Genomic DNA, 23961 nt, shown 5'->3' with positions numbered 1-23961 from the left:
CAATATCTATAATAGTTATAAGAAAAGTACATTGTCAATTTTAAACTTTAAATAGGTATTTATTAAATTTTATTTATGCAATCTGTCACGTTATTTTGGAGGGAAGGATGTGGTGGGTATGTATTCAAATTTCAGGTGTTTCAGATACATGCGCTATTTTTTTCCTGCAAAAGCCAGTGCGATTTTGAATGAATGAAAAAGTGCTCAACAGGTGACTGACCGGATTTGAACCAGAATTCCAAGACAGTCGTGATTTGGCATTCAGACGAACGTCCACGTTGGTTTAGTACTAAGTACCCTTTTTGCAAATGCATAGTCTGTTGAATATTATCTATGGATGGATGGCGGGCAGCCGTGCAACTCTTCTAATAGGTAATAGACAAAAGTAGATTATGTTTACAGGAATTTCAATAATGCATGTTTGGTCTTCTACACGAAATTCTTTACAATATTTGTAAAGGCTGTAACAAAAACAATAATGCCGCCTATTTGACAATTGCATTCTGATGGTGTTGCTTTACAATAGCGAATCATGTCGCCTTATTAAGGCTCAAAACAACCGTATCCTGAGCTTCGGGAACAGCTGATGTTTGCAGCGTATTACTTTAGGAACCAAGAATCTTCCTCGGCTTACCGGTTATTTATGCCTTCAACGGGATTCTGGCATCCTGGAAAGTCGCTAAATACTATAAACACTATACAGAGTGTATACGGTTGAGCTACGGAATACTGACATGACTTGAAATGACACAAAAAGACTGACGAAAGACAAGGTTTCTTGGAGGCACCGTGTGGTGGCCATATGCTCCAATGAAGCCTAAGAATAAGAAGAAAGGCTATAACAATAACTACCTACTAATTTTAACAATTTTTCGCAGTACAAACCATTAAATATTTTATTTTTAGGCGAAAAAACATTATTAATCAAAACACCGCACAATTTTCCGATAGGAGGTAGGGAAACTTTAGGTAGGTAGGTCTCGACTTTTGAACATTGAGAATCGATGTCTTAACCGTATCTTTGGTTTAGTTCTACATTGGTAGCACTTGTCAAGTTCGTGAACAAAGACGACAACCCTCGGTGATTGAAGTGATCACGAAGAGACGCTGGTTGAAACATGTGATCCGAATACTGACAGAGAGTGCGAAACTCCGTACCTTTGTAGCACAACTTAAGGGTTCCGTTGCCGTGGCCGTCCCTCGTCCTGGAGCTACAAAAGCGATCTATGCGCTGCAGTTCTCGAACGAGAGAAGTGTGCGCGACCTTGTGCTTGCCCTATACTCCAACAACTTGGTCGTTACAGAGTGAAGTAATCTTCAAAATTAGCGAAAATCAGACAGAAAATTATTCCTTGCAGATATTTTAAATTGGCGGTTTCGAAAACAGGTATAAACGGTATGGATGTGATAACACAATAATAAACCATAAACAATTTTGCACAAAAACAATAGATACTAGAAGCAATATATTATTATAACATTATAAGATTTAAATTTATTATATCCAGAATGTATGTTATTGTTATTACAATGGTTGGGTTGGCATTTCTCCCATGGTGTTCCTAACTGAATAATACATTTTCAAGACTCCGCCTAACAGTTTACAGGAAATGCATCGGAACGTATGAAAAACGGTTGCTAAATTCCTGGAAGATGCATAATCTGCGGACAATGCACATTTTGTCAGGTAACTGCATTCGTAGCTGAAGGTATGACCGATGATTGATGAATAACAAAAGCTACTTTAAAGCTCAATAAAGCTCCGTGGTGTAGCAGGTAAATTAAGCATTTAAGTTAAGAAACTTACACAAGTTTTTTACTTAAGGTGACGCATCAGTGAAACGGCAAATAATTTTCAACTGTAGGCGCGACGAAATTTTGGACTCGCTCGCATTCAGTGAGAGAACGTCGAGCTAGAAACACGTCACTTTGCTTCGTGATGGCGACGGGCCAATTAATTCTTAAATCGTGTAAAGATGACTAAAAACGTTACCCATTTACTTTAAAAAGAAAACATGTCAATGAATATATTATTATTGTTACTAATAGAACAATAAACGGAACATAAAATGGACGTATGTTGGATTTATATGACAAATAATATTTCGTTTGACAGGCGTCATTTGCACCCGCGACCCGCAATCCGCGCATCGCCTAACAACGATCTTTTTAGACCGTGCCTCAACTGATGTACGGCCTTAAGTACTACCCACAACCACAGGCATTATTTAAATCGATTGTAGACTTTTAAAATGTAGGTGAGTATAGAATTTTTACCAACATTCGGATACATTAGGTACAATAATTGTTAGTTGATAATTAATATTGTATTTAATGGGTATGATGTCATTTTATTAGATTAACTTTCCCGAATTAATGGTAATGAAGCTCACTACAATATCTACGCCAGATACGAGGGAACACTAAAGCGATGGGAAGTAGGTTGCCTATCTGCAATTCGTAGTCTTAGTTCAATGAAAACAAATAAGTGCGGTTCACCATAGCTTATCTCTACTGGTATGGTCTAGTCAGGATTTAATTGAATTTTAAAAACTAATCAATAATATTTGCAATCTGTATTTTTATTTCAATTAAAACAAGTGTGAATTTTGATTTATGTCAAAACTCCACAGCGTCCTTCCCTCACCCTTAGCAACTGGTATTTGCAATGTATATTATTATTCATAACACTACATACCTACTTAAAAAAGTGTCATGCTATTTAACACCACATCTATTATTTAAATGTTATCTTGTTGGGGACATTGGGTTCATCTATCATTGATATCTACGTATCTACCTGTTTAAATTTTAAAAGAATATAAATTACCCACTATGTAGGTGTTCTCACCTGGTAAACACTCACCGGTATATATTAGCTTTTATTGCGTATTATATAACAAATTTGCAATATATATTGTGCTTTTGGGGGGTCAGCTGGTTCGCGGATTAATATACATACAGCCTCGCGGCCGCCCACGGGCGTGCGGCAGACCGTAGGCGGGGGGGGGGAGGAATACCGCCCGCCGGGGCTCGAACACCGACCCATTCGACTTGTACAAACAACATTATTTTCTCACGATTAAGCCGATCAAATATGCGTGCCTCATTTTTATAACCACGGCAGCGAACATTAATTAAGGATGTCATGTCGAAATCCAATGTATCGGTAATAGTTATTGGTATCATATCGATCCAGAAAATTGTACGTATGCGTCCACAAGTAGGATTATTTTGGAGACGTGATAGGTATATGAAGAACAATCAATTACACCATCTGCAATTTATTAAACGGGAGATAAAAAGAGAGCAAAGGAGCAAGAGAGGCAGAAGACAAAGATTTTGGAATCCAAGGACTTGGTCTTATAAAATCACAATGCTGCTGTTACGAGGGTGTCAAAAACTCAAAAATACGTGGAGGTCATTTTGACGATTTTTAACTTTCACAGATGAGATCGATGATGACAATTGAATAAGAGAAAATGCAACCACTGATACCATATTGGAAAAAATGTTATTATTTATTATTCAAGTGGTTCAAAGATCGGTGGATGTATCTATGCGGCAGCAAAAAAACTAGGAACGTAGAATAGCTACGGGAGGACAACGTCCAGCAGTTGATCGACCCCGACTATGATAATGATGATAGAAGTGTCTAAACCGAAAGTATTGAAATATCTGTAAAAAAGTAACGATATTTTTTTCACACCCTTATACCATTATAATATATTACATTATCAACTTCGCGTATGACGATGGTTTCATTCCATGCTCTTTGATGGCGAAAATCACCGCGCAATCGAATTTATTGTTGCAGTGTTTATTGCATGGAAACACTTGCATAATATTGCCTACTGGGCAACAAGTAACACGACTCTTGAATGTCGAAAAAGGAATTGTCACTACCGTTGCAAAATATCATCGCTTAGGTTTGTCCCACACGGTCGCATACGACCCGAGACTAGCCTAGCGACAGTATTCATGGATTCAAAATAATTATTTTGATACCACAGTTCGCGAACGTAGCTTGTTGCTCTTATCAACTTTTACTACTACGGCCATACTTCTAATATGCCAAAGTATTAAAAAATATTACGTCATAAAATAGAGCATAATTATTGTTAGAAGTACAACCAATTATAATGTAGATATCTAACCAACAATTAGGTGTGACCTGTGTCGTTTTTCACAATCCTACATTTGCCAATAATTGTTTCTATTACAATATAGGCAACCTATTTTTTAGTTTACGAAGTAAAGTTCCCAGTTTGTCAAAAATGTCTAATAAACCTATATTACACTCTTAACAACTTCGACTCTCGAGATAACATTTTGAAACAGTAGTTGATAGATAATTGAGGTACTAGATGCATGCCCCTCTGCTCTTCATCATCTCGCCATTCCGCCACTACGACCTGATCAATTAATTACTTATTCATGGTTAAATTAGTATTAACTTTGATTGACAATGGTTGGGTGCAGGCACGCCCTTCTCCACCACAATTATCTATCTGACCACCTACTTGCAATAAATTGTTGTAATTCTATATTTGAGCTTTGTGCTAAGCTACGACGAGCTTTGTGTCCCTTGGTTTTATGGCATAAAGTAATAAAACGAACCCTTGTTCCCTGGTTGGTACCAAAAATGCAAGCTATAAGTTTATAAGCTGTGTGAGATTCGTCAGTATTGTTCTAGTAGTTTTTGTATTATAAAAAAAATGATCTTACCAAAAAATAGAAATCTCAGACACTTTATTACACTATATTATTACATAATATAAATTAAATATTTATTTATATTATGTAATAGTATAAAAAAAATAGAGAAGTTCGGTTGTATCTGTTATAGTAGTATTATATAATAGCAACGAATTTTCGATTTTCACGGTTGAAAAGATCTGTCAATGAATTCGATCGATGACCTCTCGGAACATAACATACACCCCAATGAACTTTGTAATAAATTGCTTTGACTCCGTTGCCGTGGTCTATGAGAATTGTATCAATAAATCTGCATAAATCAAAGTATAATAATAAACTAAATCGGCTCTGTAAATCAGCAGGCTTTTAAAATTAAGTGTGTATTAAATTTGTATCGCCGGAGGCTTTCAAACTTCAATATTGTCTATTGTGTTTTGCCATTAACCGACGCATCCGAGAAATGAAAAATAGCTCCCAAAGCGTGGACCCAAATAGCAAAGTATCAATCATTTACAATACAACGACAGAAATCACCTTGAACACTCCTATTCAATTTTAATAGTGATCTCTTAGATTTTTACCATTTACCCACCGCCAAAACGCCAGTGTTGTGGTTTGGAATCTGTACAGTAGGTGGAATCAGTGCAACAGGTAATTATTTCAAAATCACTTTTTATGCAATAGCAAAGAAGTAAAGTCAACTACAATTTGAATATAATAATTATAATCATAATATATCATCCATGTGAGAACAAATAAATAACCTTTAATCACCAGACAGATTATCAATGAAGAGCTGGAGACGATTATATTCTACCTCAAGGGGTGTAGTAGAGCGTGTCCGGAAACTTGTACGTATGCAGTACGCCGTATCACACTTCACGGTGAAATGTTGTATTGAAAATATTATATGGCCGTATATTAAAGACCGTCCAACCTAGGTATTTCGGTCTATTATTGTCTAAATAAAACACGGTTCTTGTCGGTTTATACTATACAGGAAGCCAAGTGAAGTTGAATCAGAGATATTTTAACTTAAATACATATCAATATTCATGCCCAATAAACTGAGAAAAAAAGCGATGAAACAGTCAAATTTTCGAAAAAAATATAGTATTATTTTTTTCCATCTTACGTTGATACACTGACCACATGGCTAACTTCTGAATCGTGCAGCCAATGGCGTATTCGTGCAGCACATCGACTTTCAAGATAAATTAAAAGTTATATCTCGACTCGAACATCGTAATCCGAAAAATTGGTTTGACCGGCGATGCTACGACATCGATATTCTTCTGTTTATATTATTTTCCTTTAATTAAACTATAAATACATGTTAAGAATTTAAATAAATGATACAATTTTAAACAAGTACGCTACTGTAAGTATATAGATAATATTGTGCCCCAGTGTAAACGCTGCAACCAGCCTATGAAGAGGGCACATTATACTAGCTAATAAATATTGTGTTTTGTTATGTAATGGAAAAAGCTCTGTGTAAAAACGTTTCGGCTTATTTACGATGCAAAATAACTCCTTCATCAGATGTCAGGAGCGAACTAACAACTAGGCAAGATGGTGTTTCGAAAACTTCATACTAAAGCCTATCTTCGTAACATTTTAACACCCTCAAAAAATATTGCCAAAATTCAACTTGTCGGCGTGACGTTAAGTAAATTTTGCGATTTAATCATAGCTTCTTTTTTAAAAAGATTCGAACGTTTTATTGTAAACTTGTGAAGGAGTTGTTCGTTTTATGATTCCGTCTAGAATAGTTGCTAAAAAATAAACAGCTGCGATAAATTAACAATAAAAATATTCAAAACTGACAACAATATGATAAATATCCTTAACAGCGCCGCACCAATATTCCTGCTACTTCTGTACACTACTGCATGTATTGTAGATACCTAATACATTATTATAACATTGTAGGCACACACACAGTATTATATTATAATAAATACATACATATACTGATAAAATATTATCGTGAATATATTTATAAATAGGTATTTGGAATCACAATCAATGAATGCTAGTATTAGGTACATCCGCTAACCGACACGGCGCGTATGACGTTTTGGAAGTGAGAGAGGTGAGTTTTTTTCAGTCTCTACACCACGTGACGGCAGTGCCAGCGGAGCTTTATAAATTTTACATTAAAGACAAATAATGTTCAAGTTTAACTTATCTAGCTACGTATTTTTTTAGACTTATACGAGGTATAAATGAGAACTCTGCCATTCTGGGCAATGTTGACCTGTGTGTCCCTGATAACTATCTTAGAAATAGAGAACATCAGTTGTTTATTCTCCCTGGTGCAGAACCAACCTGCCACTGGTAATGCCAATTGGGAGGGCGATAACTATGTTCAACGAAATTGCTTCGGGTGTTGATATATTCCACCTACGCGAGGATGAGTATAGGCGGACGTTGTTTTATAGATTCTTTAAATAGGGTCTGCTTAACTCATCCGGTGTACTTCCTTGTACCTATCTAATTTATATTATTTGTATGTACACATTTCTACTGTTTAATAACTTACTATCTATCTCTATTATACTGATCTATTTTTTTTTTTTATGTAATACTGTTTTATATTTCTTTGTTTATAAATGTCATGTTGTGAATGTCTTAAACTTATAATTTGTAATGTCCACAATATGTTAAAAATAAATAAATTTAAATTGAAATCTGACAACCTGTAGCATGGTGTTACTACATAAGTTGATTTTCAAGGATATAATGTGTTTGTTTCACACCGCCGCGCGTGGCTCTGGATTTTGGCAATCGATTCGTGAGTCCATCACGATGCAAAGTGCTAATTGCTAGACAGCAGTTAAATTTGATCAAAATCGCTCAAGACTAATCAAAAAGAACAAAGTGAAATCGTGATACCACGGTCAACCAGCTCCTTTAGAAACAATAAAAAATACCTTACCTTTTTAGAATGAAATAGGTACTTACAATAATTATATTGACCGCTGTATAAATTTTATTATTAACTCACGTTAATCCATAAACATGTTCCAGACACGTATGCAAATATATATTTATATAAAATTCAAATTTAAGTACAAGTCAAAAACAGTAAGATAATACATATTTATGTTTGTTATACCAAACTCACATCCTTTCCATACCTTCCCGGACAAAAAAAAAATATACTGGCACAGTGACAATATAATTAAGTGCAGTATGATCAGTGGCGACCGGTGAGTTATTTTACTGGGAGTTCACTTTTTTCACCTTTTGACTGCCGTAAAAAGGCATTTGCCTTCATCAAAACTTCACCAAAAAATCAAAAAAAAAACTAGTGGTTTTTTTAATTTAGTACATTTAAAAGAAATAATAAATAACTCACTATTTATTATTTGTTGTACCTCTAAAAACAGTTTTTCTTGAAAAAAAAATGGATTTTAAACTTTAACACAAACTATTTTGTTTTGACCGAATTATTAGTAGTACCGAAATATCTCGTATCTGGCAGTGACCGGGATTTATTGTTCATTTGTATAAGAAATCCATTCTTCTGTTTTTCATCGACACAAATTTTTCAATTACGCGTTTGTTGAAGTCAGGAATCTCTTGTATCATTCTTTTTTCGATACTGAGCATAATGCGTTCAATCTTGATTGCGCGATGGTGTTTCTACTAAAACACTTGATCCGTTTGAGTGTGAAAAAACATCTTTCGCTTTCCACTGATGTCATCGGAATAGTAAAAATTAAATTTAATAGTAAAACCGTTTCCGTAAATGTGTCAATGAGATTTTTTTCGATTAAAATGTTTTATAATGCTGAGGCGCCATCAGCATTATAAAAATTATCCAAGCTGTAAATAACAGACAATTCATTTTTGAGTTTATTTTTATCTCAAAAGTCAGACGTATTACAGAGCTAGTTTGAAGAGATATCATAATTGATAAACATTGTGAATTTAGTTATCAAACTGAAAAAAAACTTGAAGTTTATTTTTAAATTGTACTTCGCCTAAATTTGAGAAATATTGTCAACATGTGCAGAAATTTAAATGCGTACTGTGAAAAGAATTTATTTTTATAATAATATTGAATAAAAATTGTCATACAATAATTGTACGTGTGATACGGGATGTATTGTTTTAAAACCAATGAATCTGCGCGTTCTGGCCGAGAGCGACTTGAACTGTCGCTCCCGAGCACGTAGAAAAAATATTTACGTATTGCTGTTCCACGCGCCAGACGACGCTCTTTCTCATTGCAAAGAAATCGAAATTAGATTACTGGGCGCTTTGGTCGAGCGATGGCGAATATCGCTCACATCAACATATAATATTATTATTTAAAATAGCCGGTTAAAAATACATATTAGAATTTGTTTTTGTATATGAATTAATGACTACGGTAATAGATCAGAACACTTTTAATTAATCAAATATAAATTAAATACTCATTTAAAAAAAGTCTTTTCGCATAAATTGAGTGGGTGGGTGTGCACCGCTCCAACGCTCTCAAGGGAGAATCGCCACTGAGTATGAATAATTATTGCGCCAACAGCACGTGTATGTGAAAAATGTAAATGCGCATGTACGCCTTCAGTCCCACCTTTCGCCAATCTTATCCTCAATCACACTTGTAAATACAGTCCACTATTTTACACCTAGATCATGTCCGTCGATTTGGTAGGATACAGTTAATACCCTCATAATTTGCATCGCATATGGCAGGTTGGTTACGCGTCTTAGAAGAAAAAAATGAACAACTTATGGATACACGGAGTTCTGTAGACAATCAAGCACTGATCATCTTCTTCTTTCTTTTGTCCAAGTCCGATTTTAAATGACCATATGGGCCTCCATAGAGTGGAGATTTTTATAAACAGGTTTTTTTTGTTTTACGAGAAATGAATGGTAGCCACTTGCTCAACCTATTACGTGCTTACTTATGATTGGCTTAAAATACAAACAGATCATAGATAGATTGAAAATGAGGCAAGTTTTCGTATCCCGATTGCATTGATTGGCACAGTAGTGTGACGAATCGACCGTTATGAAAAAAATACTACTTAGTGATTATGACTCTCTTGTAGGGTTTCTTGTATATAAACACTACATCTGTTGTTATCCCACACACAGTTAGCGAAATGCTAATACCAATACCTCGAATGCTGCTCAATATTGTGGATAATAATATGATCTTAACCGAATTTCGTTAATTTCAATGATCATATTAATATTCGTGGCAAATTGGCAAATTTTAGTAAAACTTCATTAGTCATTACACACACAATAAACTATAATAAGAAATCAAGATTTTATCGTTCATTTGATACAGTTTAAGGACGATTCATTTTGATAGTGTCCGTATAAAAATCTACATACTTCGCGTGATAAACATCACATAAAGGGAATCATTCATTCATCCATTATCTACAGAAAAAAAACTACAAGATAAAACGGTCGCGATTCGAATTCGTCGTGTTCGTATCAATTCGTAAGGAAATATGTATATTTTTTCTCATGAGAACTACAAATAGAGACGAAAAAAATGATTGACATATCGCCGCTGGCCAAAGCACCGACAACTTTACTTCATACATGTTATTTACTCAATGAAATCATCACTACAGGTATAATAAAATATATTAAAAAAATAAGAGTGAATATTGACTACATTTTAAAACGTTTAGTGGGTATACTACAAACTTGTAAATAATGTAGGGTTGTCCAATTTTTGATAAGCAATTCTGAGATCTATTAATTGAATAAACGTTAACAGTACATGCATAATACAAGATAAATATTTTTATTGATATTGTATCTAGGTCTGTTTCAATAAGATTAGTATATTGCTTAATGAGTAGTCTCAAAATAAGCGGCATTACAAACACAGAATAGCCTCAAAAACATACATTCAGTGAAAATCTAATGGATACAATATTATATCCTTCACATGCCGGGCTAGTAGTGACTTACCAATTAATATACCGAATAAAGTTCAGCGCATCTATTCTATACACTAGACTGCTATCAGCCGCTATCGGCAACTATCGAGGGTAGTTTTGCATCGAAGTATTAGCACTTGTTGTAATTGTTATGCTATGTTATGTTTTAACATCACCTCTCTCGGGTGTGCTAAATTTTAGAGCGGATAGACAGTTTTGACTGTTTAGATGGCTAAGTTATTGTAACAATTATAATACTTCGATACAAACATATGAAAAATTACCCTCGATAGCTGCGGATAGCAGTATTGTGTATAGAATAGATGCGCTGATATTATTTTAAAACTACACGTACTTTTTAAATTCTGTCAATATTGACATCCATATTTTGTAATTAAAATATAATCACATTAATCTATTAGCAACTTTCACTCATAGATGGTGTCAAAGTACCTCTAAATGTTATTACCTACATACGTTCATAGGATTGTAAATTATAACGACGGTAATTAATATCATAGCGGGAGACGCGAGACTTGGCGATGGACTGGGAGAAGTGGTGAGACCTTGTTCATGAAGACTTCATAGTTCGGTTATATTAGTATGGTTTACTCAAGCTCCTAATATGGGCATCTGTAGAGGGCAGCAGACGTGCGATGTGGTAGAAGACGATTCTAATGGATAAGCAACCTCTGTAAGGCGTTGGTAATCTGATGACTGGCCCAGAATAGGAAAATATACTAACCTACGAGACAGCATCAAAAGAAAAAAAAAAAAGTAAAAATTATATATCTTATAGAAGTTTATTACTAAACACCATTTTTCAATAGCTGATTAAGGAAGTAATATCGAAGTATTGTATCACGGTAAAGCAAGTATGCCGGGACTGGAAAACAATTAAATCCCGGTTGTACCAGAAGATCCGGAACAGTTGACACCCCTAATTCACAATGATATAATTTATGATGTTGTGATAGTGCCTTTAAATAATATATAGGCTTGTAAGATATGAACAAGTCTTATGTATAGCAAAGGAATGATTTACAGCCAAGGAGGAATTATCTCGGCATCTTTAAAATCAGACATCCTATTGAAATACCCACCCAGATTATCGTATCACGATTATTCAAAGTATTTTTTTTCGACGATCTACATTTTACGATACACCCACATACAAAGGAAATTGGTTAAGTAATTAAGCAACGAGCTTTGTAAAGCTCTTGATTTACATGTTGCAACTGTAATATAATAATAATTGCAAATGTTGTTAAGGCCGTACATCAGTTGAGGCACGGTCTAAAAAGATCGTTGCTAGGCGATGCGCGGATTGCGGGTCGCGGGTGCAAATGACGCCTGTCAAACGAAATATAATTTGTCATATAAATCCAACATACGTCAATTTTATGTTCTGTTTATTGTTCTATTAGTAACAATAATAATATATTCATTGACATGTTTTCTTTTTAAAGTAAATAGGTAACGTTTTTAGTCATCTTTACACGATTTAAGAATTAATTGGCCCGTCGCCATCACGAAGCAGAGTGACGTGTTTCTAGCTCGACGTTCTCTCACTGAATGCGAGCGAGTCCAAAATTTTGTCGCGCCTACAGTTGAAAATTATTTGCCGTTTCACTGATGCGTCACCTTAACAATTTTGATGTGGCGCTAAGTTGAAATTAGTTTTGAAAGGTTACGCTAAAAGAATGGTTGAAAACACTGCACAAAAATAACTCGGATTAGAATAAAAAGTACTTACACAAAGCTCTGGTACTGTGATGCTATAATCGGTGTAGAATACTAATATATCTGCGGGTAATCCCCGAGAGCTGGGCTCCCGAAGTTTGGAGGAGAGAAGTAGGCAGGCGGTGCCGAGGAGCTGTAGGTGACCCTTGCCGATACGGCAAACGCTGAGGAATCTGTCGACGTAAGTCATCGCCAGTGTGAATACCTCTTGTTGGCATTGTTGCTCGTCGCACACCTGGGGAAAGACAAGGACAATACATTAGTAAAGATTCAGGAAGTATTATTATATGACATTACTGGCCACATTCTCTGGGAATGACATAAAATGTATAGTTGCGGAATTGGATGAGCTGCTCAAGTCGCTGTTGGTTGAGTCCATCGGACCTTCTAACGTGGTCGCCACAGCTGACAATTTTAAAATTTTGCGGTGCATACTGTGAAGATCTTGTCAGGTAATTTTAGTAAAACGTCGAGTTCCATGATATGCACGATTAATATTGGGTATGGTGCAGTGTGTCATTACTAGCAACCGATTGTTGATCACGTTGTCTTCTGAGGTTTGTTGTTGGTTGAAAGGTAAATCGTCGATTGAACTGATGGTTATTTCTCGGCTTTCATTAACATAATAGATTAGTAAAGTTACACAATTGTTTAACGAATGTGTAAATTTACGTAAGCTTGTCTCAAGAATTAGAAGAATATGTTTCCATAATTGTATGCTAAACTGTCAATGAGGAATCTAATAAGTAGTGAAGTTTTCACATCGATAACGCCATTGCATAATATTGTATGGATACCGTCCAGATGTTATGAGTATGGACCGCCCCCAAATTTTAATTTAATATAGGTATTGTCATCGTATTAACACATATGCACCAAAGATTCTGGTTATACGGGAAGTAGCGAAATATGAGCTTGACAAAAAATCGTTGCCGATTTTAGCTTATAAATATTTTTATATTATGGAGTAATTTCATTTTATGATGACATCCATCTGGACGCATTTCTGTCGTAAAGTCAGTTCGCCACGCACCTGGTTCACGATACGTATCCCATCCCGGATCTACGATGTTGATTTCCCCATAGTGTTCGAAATACGATGTGTAGGTAAATAAAACATTGTTACTAATAATTAATTTCATAATTTCGTTTCTAAATCAGTATCGCGAAATCAGTGTTCATCCTAATACAACCTCCTCGCCCACGACTCCCTACCGTAATCGTCCGGAGCAAGAGGGCGATTTGTTAGTACGGAAGTGTTTCTCACGATTTTTCCCAACTGACAGACGCGTTGGAAGTTTATTTGTCTTAGTTTAATGGATGTAGGGTCATTCAATCTTACAGCCAGACACTTTTCAAATATTTACGTGCGATAATGATCTCTCAATCTCGAAATATATACGAACATAATATAGAATATGAACAAAGAACGAGGATGGCCATTGGGGCCAAGAGATTTCTAATATTATATTTATTATATTACTGTAGGCAAGGCGTAGACTGCTTACGTTGACAAGGAATGACTGCCATCCAATTAATTTTCAAAACAAAAGAGTTATGTGAGCTTTTTGAAGTCGGCGGTAAGCAAAAAAACACTTCCAAGACAGCAAAGGTACGCCCGTGAATGACGTCTACGCCAGATATTCCCAACGTTTTACTTACGTATTTCAATATGACGATACCCTTTATCCATTGTCATTTTATGCTCGCCTAATACAATAATTTTGCATTATACCATAGCACACTTCACCGTGAGCTATTGGGAATATTAATGACTGTATAAAATTGAAATCAAATTGATGTCCAAATAAAATACGTAATAAAAACCAGCGGATAGAAAATTGGTAGGTAAGCAAATTAGATAATATATTAAAATCATATAAGTACCCGAGAGATGCAGGTTCGTTTCCTGCGGGGGTCTTACTTTTTTCAAAAAGATTTTTTCTATTGGCTATAATATATTATTTTCTCAGAAGTGTTTTCAAAATTATGTACCTGTGTACAATCATAGGTACCTATTTACATAAAATTATGAATGATTCAAAAGTAGATTATGTAGGTACGTAGGTAGTAAGTAATAATAAAAAAACTAATAAAATTGGAACATTACTATCTCAATACTGTACAACAGCTGACGGATGAACAGTGATATGACTATAATATATTTTATGATACTTAATAAAACACTTCAAAACCATCTAAGTCACGACAAATCGAATTTTATTGAGAAATTACATTCAATTTATTTTTAAATTTCAGTTGCAATCAGCAGCTTTACCTAGTGACCATTTCTCGAGAATCTCGTTAATGATTTTCCGAGAAAAGAAGATTTTCGAAACTGTGTTTCTCGAGATTCAAGACTTTGGTATCTATTTTCTGATTATTTCTCGAGGCGAGATTCCTCGATAGGTAGGTATTAGCCTCTAATTAGAATGATGACATCAAAAGTTATCGTACTTATATAATAGGTAGGTGCTGTGGTTGTACAAAAACTCTGTTAATTACATTTAAATATATAAAAAAATATAGGTATTTAAGTACATACTTTTAAAGTTAGGATATACAATTTACTGATGTAGTATGTACTTTAGCAGAAGGTAATAAAAACATCTTAATTACATAAATAAATGATGCTCACATCTAAATAGATACTTATGTGAAGTAAATTATAATATTATTAATCACATTGACTTAAGTGAATGAACTAAGAGGCTCTCCAAGAAATGCGAGTTGTAAATACCTGGTCAAGGAAAACGAGAGGGAAGGACATTGTGAGAGTCGGGACGGGGGGAGGGGGTTTCGGAGGCTTTAGTGGGGAAACTCGAACTATGAAGGTCGCGAACCGCTTATACATGAATGGATAATGAGATCCTCTCAAGAATATAAGTGTTTATATGCTATCGTATACCTGCGAGAATGTGTTAATTATACTTGTAGAATCAAAAGAAGCAAATTGAATACGATACGAAAACTGTGATAGCTTAATGTGGAAGCAATTAAAACTTTGTACAAACACTTATAAAACACTAAAATTTATTAAGTAACTATTTTTTATTTCTTTACAACCGGTTTAACTTACCAGTAGTAGAATAAATAATGATTAAAAGCCTCCATAGTACTATTCTTTTATACGCGATGACAGCCCATGAAGCCCAGTGACATTAGTGTAATTAGTAATAGAAGAGAAACAATTAAAAACACACCGACTTTTGAGAAAATTACACAAATATTGTGACCTCACCGATAATCGAACACGGAGCACCCGGATAAACTATATTTTCGTAAATACTATTAATGAACTACTCAAAATTACTTTTTTAGTTCAACTGATAGAATAAATACCTAATACACAATCGTATATTATTGGATATCACAAAAAATCAGGCATGTCCAATTTCAACTATCCCAGTATACCATTATCATTCTTCAACTTGAACAAATGGGTTAATTTCACCTTTACCTTGACCTTTAACCTGAGATGTTCAAAATTTAACAAGACTTTTTCTTCTTTCTCGATCAAAGAAATACTTTGGGCACATATTGCATTCATTGTCAAACTATTATCCTACTCTGAAAAGAGCCTACCATGCGACGGTATAGTAAAATCAATTTAAAGCATTTAAAGCGCGGTGATTCACATCTTCTCTTTCTCTCACTCCTGCCGTGGACATTGCATGCGTCGTTTATAAAAAAATAATTACATGAAATTGAATCAAGTGATGCGATGAGGTCACGTGGTCATGGTTTTGAAATGGACTTTCACGTAAGCTGATTAAGTAAATAAAATAGCAATTTGTTAATGCTTCCCCTTCAACATCTCAATCAAATTATAGGTATAACATTACAGTTGAGTGTACATATTATATACTTTTTACATTTTCACGACACTATTTTATCCATTCCATTCCGCGAACGACGCGTTGGACAAGCCTGAAATAAAGCAATTAATATACATACTACTTACTAAGTTTTATATTTTGATTGTATGTATAGTATTTATAAGTGAGAATTAGTCAGTAAGTAATTTTGTAGCATCAATAATATTAATAATTAATGTTATGCTATGCACACGAAGTATGGCGTAGGGCCCTCTACGTCACCGTAGAGGCCACACATAATCTTATGGATGAATTTTAGCGTATCAATCAAAAGTTTAATTAAACTAGTATTATATAAGTTGTAATTATTTGCTGATGAATATGCTTTTAAAAAAATTCAACAGTGCGTAAAATTGTTTTCTATTCGTATATGAGTAATGAACATTTTTTTTATTTTTTAAGTTTGCAGAAGTTGGTTGTAAAGACAGCATATAATTATTAATACTTACTTAATTGATACGTGAATAGCATTTTTTTACATTCAAATTATAACGTTAAATGATTGTTAATGATACACCTATAGGTATAAAAAATCTCATTACTGTCGGGTCTTATTAAATCAAGTTGAAAAGATCATCGCTTTTGACGTTAGGTAAGCTCAATTAATTAAATGAGAGATGTATTGAAACTGTCCGAATGAAATATTTATGCGTAAAAACAAAACATTCACATAAGACTTAATCTTTTTATTCATACAAATATAATATATTAAAGTAATATTCATAATTATTATTGTATGTAGGTAGTAACAAGCCGCCTTCGTACTCCGGAAGAATACCGGATGTATCACGGGAGAGAAACGTTGGGAAGGGCGGATTGAACACTGTTTTGATAAAACTACAGATTTATTTAGTAGAAATTACAAAGTTTTATATCAATGTATTTTCACAACGAGTGTGCGAGGGAAGAGTTTCGGACTAAATAAAATGCGTGGAACTGGTTCGGCATGGAAGTCAGTACTGTTCAACGTTCGCAACGTCATGTCTTGATCCTGGGGCTGGAAGTCAGATACTTCTATATAAACGTAACTTCAAATTTCCTTGAACTGAGTAACTAATACTGACGTCCTCAAACGAATGGTAAAAGAGTTCATTATCCAACGAAAGATTAACGGCATACGTGGCATAGGACGACGCCGCATTTCGTGTTTTAAGAATCTCAGTGGTTGGTACGATTGCAGAACTATAGAAATGTTCGAGATTGACACCAGGTATAACGCGTGATGGATTTTGGGTGATTATACCATAACTTGTGAAAAATATAAAAAGTGTCGATATATTCAGTTGTAAAATAATATAATTTCATTGAAATTTTGAAGGGATAAATATAACTGTTTTTATTTTCTTAGCTCGCTTACCTAAACCGTAAAGCGAGGAAGCCTGCGTGACCTCGCCACAGTAGTTAGAGATAGAGTATATGTGAATCCCTGCGTTTTAAACTGAAACGTAGTCCTTTTATCGTCATACAGTACCTAGGTTCTATTGTACTGAAATTGAAGAATAACACTGGGAGAGTGCAGAATTATAGATGATCACTGCTCGTTGTTATATTAATCAGTATATCACACCCAACTTGAAGTTAGACATACCTGACGCACACTACATTGAAATTTCTATTCTTGCAGCTTTATTCTGAAATCGTTGTAGTTAATGCAATGATGGACCATCATGGGTGTATAAAGCTTAAAGAAAATTATTAAAAGTGAATATATTTTTTTAAATAATTAAGCTTACGAATATAAATTTCACAAAATAATCAACACAATATATTGTGAAGTATTTTTTTTATTGTACTTAAATCAGTTTTCAAAGCCACAAAAACAATTTACGGAAATATTCGACCGCAATATATCTTTGATAATGCTGAAAAAACTTACGTATGAAATGAATGCTATTCCAGAACTTAATATTTCTAAAGTATTATATTATAATATGGTACAACGAAAAGCCATTGGATGACAACAAAAAAACTATTGGGAGATAACAATATTATAAAACCTTGTAAAATTCTATCTAATCTCAGTGTGATAACATTTTAAACAGATATTTGGTTCATTTAGGAATTTATTTACCGTAATAATATGCCTGTTTGTATAAGACCAATATGTATATCTAATTTAAATATTATAACGTGGATTATGAAGGTGCATGTTGGGAATATGTAGCACAGTAGAAATAGTATGCGATGTATCAAAACGCCAGTTAAGAAACAGGGAATCGATGTACATAATAATTGTAAATTGCACGTCAAAATTACGCGTTGTTCGTGGATAATTATATTGCAGACAGTAATATTACAATTTTATTATATTCAATTAATTTGATATTGATTGTTATCAAATATCTGTTAATAACGCAACGCCATCATTATCTTTATTATTCTTCTTCTTCTATATTGTCCATGTGTGAGATGTGCCTACGTCCTAGAGTCTTGGACCTCGCTAGACTCTTCCCAACCATGCCTTGGCCACTTTGATGATGTCAAAACATAATATTATTACCATTGAATAAACGGATAGACCATCACATACTCCACTGTTTCCTCAACGCAATTTACTCGCAATTTGAAGTATCACCAAAGTATCCATACTTCTTCATATTAATTTGGTACCTACAAGTAATTAACTAGTTACCTACTTATTATTGTCGAATATTTGACAGGTACGGCTTGATACATATGACCATCTACCAGAATTTTATATAAATATATACTTAACTAAGATATGATTGTACATATTTCTAATTATTTTACTTACCTACCTATTTTCTTCAGTCTTTCCCTTGTATTCCGGTGATTTTATTACCCACGTATTTTGAAGTGTTTTATTTAGACATAATAATAAACTATATGGCCAACTGCATTCGTCCAAATTTCGGAACCGGAAAAGGCTGTGTGGCCTGTATACATAAAAATAATGAAAACGTTGAAGTAAATACCTAATTGTTTTCTTAAGCCGGTAGAGAGCACACCATTTTGACAATATAAACAAATTATTAAGCATGGAATTGATTAGGTTTAGTTGGACGAATCCCATGATTTGCTGAATGAAGAATGGTTGCGTTACAGAAAAAACAAAATAAGACAACGTATGTAGACGTAAAAACTTAGATGGAAACAATGAACAATTTATGGTTTAAAAAACAGTTTGGTTTCGGGCGTATTTAAATTAAATGCGATAGTACCTATAAAAACTGAAGAAAATCTACACAGGATGTTCGCATGCCTAATAATATAAAATATAGATTCCAAACAGCAAGGATAAGATCGCTGTTCTAAATGATCCATTCATTTTGGAGGCCCATTTTTTGCACTGTGCTTTATGGTTTTTTGTAAACGTCTGACAAGCTTTTGTGAGCTTTTGCTATGGTATGTTAATAAGTTGGCAAAAAAATGCCGCGAGCTAGGTATATAGACTGAAGACTGCTTCACATAGAATTCACTGAATTAATGCAATTACTTTAGGAATGCTAATTATTATTTATAGTTTTGCATACAATGTAAAATAAAACCTAACAATACACATTTAATAATTCCCTAGCTCCAATTATTCTTGTGTCACCCATATTGGAGGACGCCATCATCAGGAGAATACGTAGTACTTAAGCCATGAAATGCAGGGACTTCGCTCCTACATAAATATTAGTCAGTTAACCTACTCGCTAATTAGTTTACACGGCCACGATGTCCGAGCAGCATACGCGTCGGAATTATAATGTCGTTGATACCTGGTTCGATTCAGGGGTCCGGCAAATAATACACGTATTGTTTTTCAATTTGTGTTTGCAGTCAGAGTATGGACCTAATAGGTTGAGTAAGTAGCTTTCATCCATTTCTTGTAACAACATAAGTATGTTAATAAAAACCTCCTCTCTGTGGAGGTCCATATGATCCTATTATGATCGGGCATGGTCAAAAGAAAGAAGAAACTAGTGTTTGATGATTAGTGACATTAAACGCATTTTGACCGTCAAAAATAGCCGAGATTATCATCTGTCGGTTTTTGGTCATAGACTTAATTTTGGCTGCAGGATCATATTGTTTTCAATGGGCATTATTGTTCATTTGCGGATTATGCATGAATTGATATTAATTATTATTTTAATTACTATGTTCGAGTACAATAATAAATCAAGCATACACATGATGTCAGCAAGGATGTGACATTTCTATAATTAAAATATTATGTATCCAGCAAGCTCAGAATAGCTTCCCTGCGAGCTTTTCGTCCTTGGTCGAGATTCACGAGTGGCTTACCCGCGGGCTATTAATACAATAACATTTATTACATAGATAGATGCTGACTTCATGGGCCAATTTTTGAGAGCATTTTGCTGGACCCACAATGGCCACTTACGGGCGGTTGTTTTTGATAACGTGTTGCCGTACAATTTAAAGTGTAATGATGAATTATGTAGGTACAATGGACTCTGCGAAGTGACTAAGCAAAAAGCAATCAACACTTGGCATACATATTTTATAAGATGATTGTTTCGATGTTATTTTGGCACTATTACAAAGTGTACCTACATACCGATATGGAGATGAGCAATGAAATAATAATATATCATATTCAGATTAACTTAATTAACAGATGTAGTGTATCTATACAAAATATGAATTAATTTGAATTAGCCAGGATTCACCGTCTGGCGTTCACCACATGAACGTAACCAGGGAGAGCTCAATCAATTAAATATTGTAGGTACCTACCGACATGATTAAATTATTTTAATATTGCCATACGACTAAAAAACGAGACAGTTATGCGCGGATGATACAAATATACACTAATTATCAAAATAATCATCACTTGTGTGTGCGACAGATCGCAGTGGCTCGAATGTGAATATACCACCAGAGGTTTATCGGTAGGTAGGCCATGGCCATGTATTCATTGCTATAATGAAAGGACGTATCTGGGCATGGGGAATATACGCGGGGAAATCACACGTGGAGTGATTAATTACATTAATATAAAAAAACCCCACTCTTATATATAATAATTATTTTCCGAAATAAACACCTTTCATATGAACCATTTTTCTGCATGCGCATCTGGTCCACTCCTGTCGCCTTTCGCTGAACTTTAACCGAATGTATACTGAATGTTTACTGAATAATTTGTCAATCCAGCGGAGTTTATTAGTAATATTTGAATGGTCCTAAATATACGTAATACCTATGAAGACAACCAGAGAACTCAGAAAAAATGGGAACTGAAATACCCAACGGGTAAGGAGAAGCAGGCCACCGATCTCGAGTAAGGAAGAATACGGGATAAATTGAAACACGTGTTAAAAATTAGGTCATACGTCGAATACTGACAACTGCTCTCGGTTTATGCATTGATGCTCATTTAATTACACACACTATTGCACGTCTATAATAATGCGTGGCTCATTTTCGTAGGATACTCACACGTTCAAAACCCTACGTCAAAATTTACTGGACCTATTGGTATATAGCCTATCGGAATTCTATTTATTATCTGATCTGTGAAGACAATAATGCATTAGTCGAAACATCGTTGTAATACATAGATATCAACGCTTGTCTATAAACTATTAGTATTTAATAGGTAATTGAGTTTGTTATATAGTATTATGTACCTACCTACTACTCCTTAGCGGTATATACATAATATATATATTTTTTTTTTGATCGTCAGACTATCTATCTACTTATGTATTGACATTTCGGGATGTAAAATCACTAGCATCGTTAGAACAGCAAGCCCATCATCCTCCAACACAGTCAAAATTATAATAATACTTAAACCGAAAGTCCGCTCGGCGGCCAAACCCTAATATTAAAATCCTTCTCGGAACAACTTGTTAAGGGGTCATTTCACTTTAGATCTTTTGTCTACCGCAATTTTGTTTTATCTCATTAAGGGGCGATCGAAAGGATATTCGGACTCTCATTAGGTTGGATTACTTGAACATTAGCCAAGGTTTTGGAATTGTTGTTTTTATTTAATAAAACGCAATTTTTTTATAGTACTTATTCCACTTTTAATTAATATATTAGGACCGGTTTCGTCCGCCTCAGTGGGACATTTTCAACTTAAGAGTGGGTATAACAGCAGCCAGTATGATTCATATTTCAGTCGAAGAGAGTCCACAGAGCGGGCACCACGTCATTTTAAATCAAATTTACAACAAAATACCTGGTCATCGAAGATTTTATTTAAAAAAATATAATAATATTTATTGTCGCTAGAGCAATTCTTTGCAATGATTTATTAGGTGCCGTGAACGCTCTCGCCAGCCGGCGGAATGAAAACAATGTGAAAAATAATAACAGTATATGGGGTTCCTATACGATAATATTTATTTTTAGGCGTTATAAATTATTTCGTGCATTGGCTTTACTCAACCAACAAAATACAATAATGGTACCTACCTATTGTTTCACTAGTACATATTATATTATAAAAGTAATTGCGTTACTAGTTTGTAAAAGTGTCTCTAAACTCGGGTACATCACTAGATATATTGTACGTTTTTTTAAATATGCATTAGAATTAAACAATACTTACCTATTTTTTTAAAATAATTATGTAGGTCTTACACATTTAAAATAAATATTATTCATTAATTATGTTTTTTGGATAGCACATGAAATAAAAATGTAGGTAGATAATGTGTTTCAAAATCCTTCGTATGTTTAGTTCTCGTACAATTTCAGGTTTAAAAGTTATTAATCTATTTCTATGTTTCTAAACTACTAAACTAAACTCTAAGTTTAAAAACGTCACAATATCCACCATATTGGTTGCAATAATTCCCACCAAAAAGCTGATTAACATATTGAATTTAGTAACATTTAAGTATATTAAAAGATATTATTTTTTGGTCACCCCATACTCACTAAGCTGAAGCGAGTTTGTTTGTTTTAAATTTAATTTATTGACCATTACTTTTGACCCACGTATCGGCGGCGACTTTTTAATATTACTAGTAGACCAGCTATTTCGGACCACATATAAAAATATCATATTTTAAATTCTCAAGGGCATTTCTGTAGAGCGTCCCCTTAAGTTGAACAGTTGAAAATGTCCCACTGAGGGATTATATAAAAACAACAATACAATGCAGTTCCTCCATGAATTGACAGTTAACAAAATAAAAGGTTTTGGAAGTGATACTTAATCAAATTTAAAAATAGGTACCTACGTAAAAGTAAGGGGTTATTAATTTTGACAATCAACAATTTATTATAATTTTTGTATTTACTCTTTATACTGTTTCAATAATATTTCTTTGTTTTTAAACGTCATCCTTTGTACGTCTTGAATTTGTAATTTGTCAAGTTCATTATATGTAAATAAATACATTTTAATATTGATTATCACCGCTATAAAATATAACAAACTTAATTGCTCTTAGAATGCTTGAAGTCAAAATACTTACCTACTAAACGAGACCTAACAGGGTTAAAAAAAAGCTCAATGCAGAGTATAAAAAAATGTTGTTTTCATAAATATATTTTAGGTAGGTACTCTGCAATTTTACTTATAATAATTATTATTATATTATACAACACGAGTGACGACCATATGATTTGCTCCCTTTCACCCCAGCCTTCCCTCTTCTGAGGCAGGTCAAAGGCTGTTTCTCAATGAATGAAGCGAGATGCTCATTTGGATGGCGGAATTCTTTGCTTATTGCTTATCAGAAAGGGGACATCGGGGCTGAACGAGGCGCTCG

At 34.2% G+C, this 23961-nt stretch overlaps 1 protein-coding gene across 1 annotated transcript in view; it reads right to left on the bottom strand.

Annotated features, from left to right (window-relative positions):
• LOC147064282 (G1/S-specific cyclin-D2-like) overlaps window positions 1–23961 on the bottom strand; it is a 178776-nt gene that overhangs the window by 119347 nt on the left and 35468 nt on the right. Inside the window, exon 2 of the mRNA XM_085958650.1 lies at window positions 12385–12606. Within this exon, the coding sequence (XP_085814776.1) occupies window positions 12385–12606 (222 nt within the window). The remainder of the gene's footprint in view (window positions 1–12384; window positions 12607–23961) is intronic.

This window comes from Rhyacophila brunnea, unplaced genomic scaffold, assembly GCF_057557595.1.
Source record: "Rhyacophila brunnea isolate RB1 unplaced genomic scaffold, BYU_Rbru_1.0 scaffold_8, whole genome shotgun sequence".
NCBI lineage: Eukaryota > Metazoa > Arthropoda > Insecta > Trichoptera > Rhyacophilidae > Rhyacophila > Rhyacophila brunnea.
This window is presented reverse-complemented; position numbering and strand designations above follow the sequence as displayed.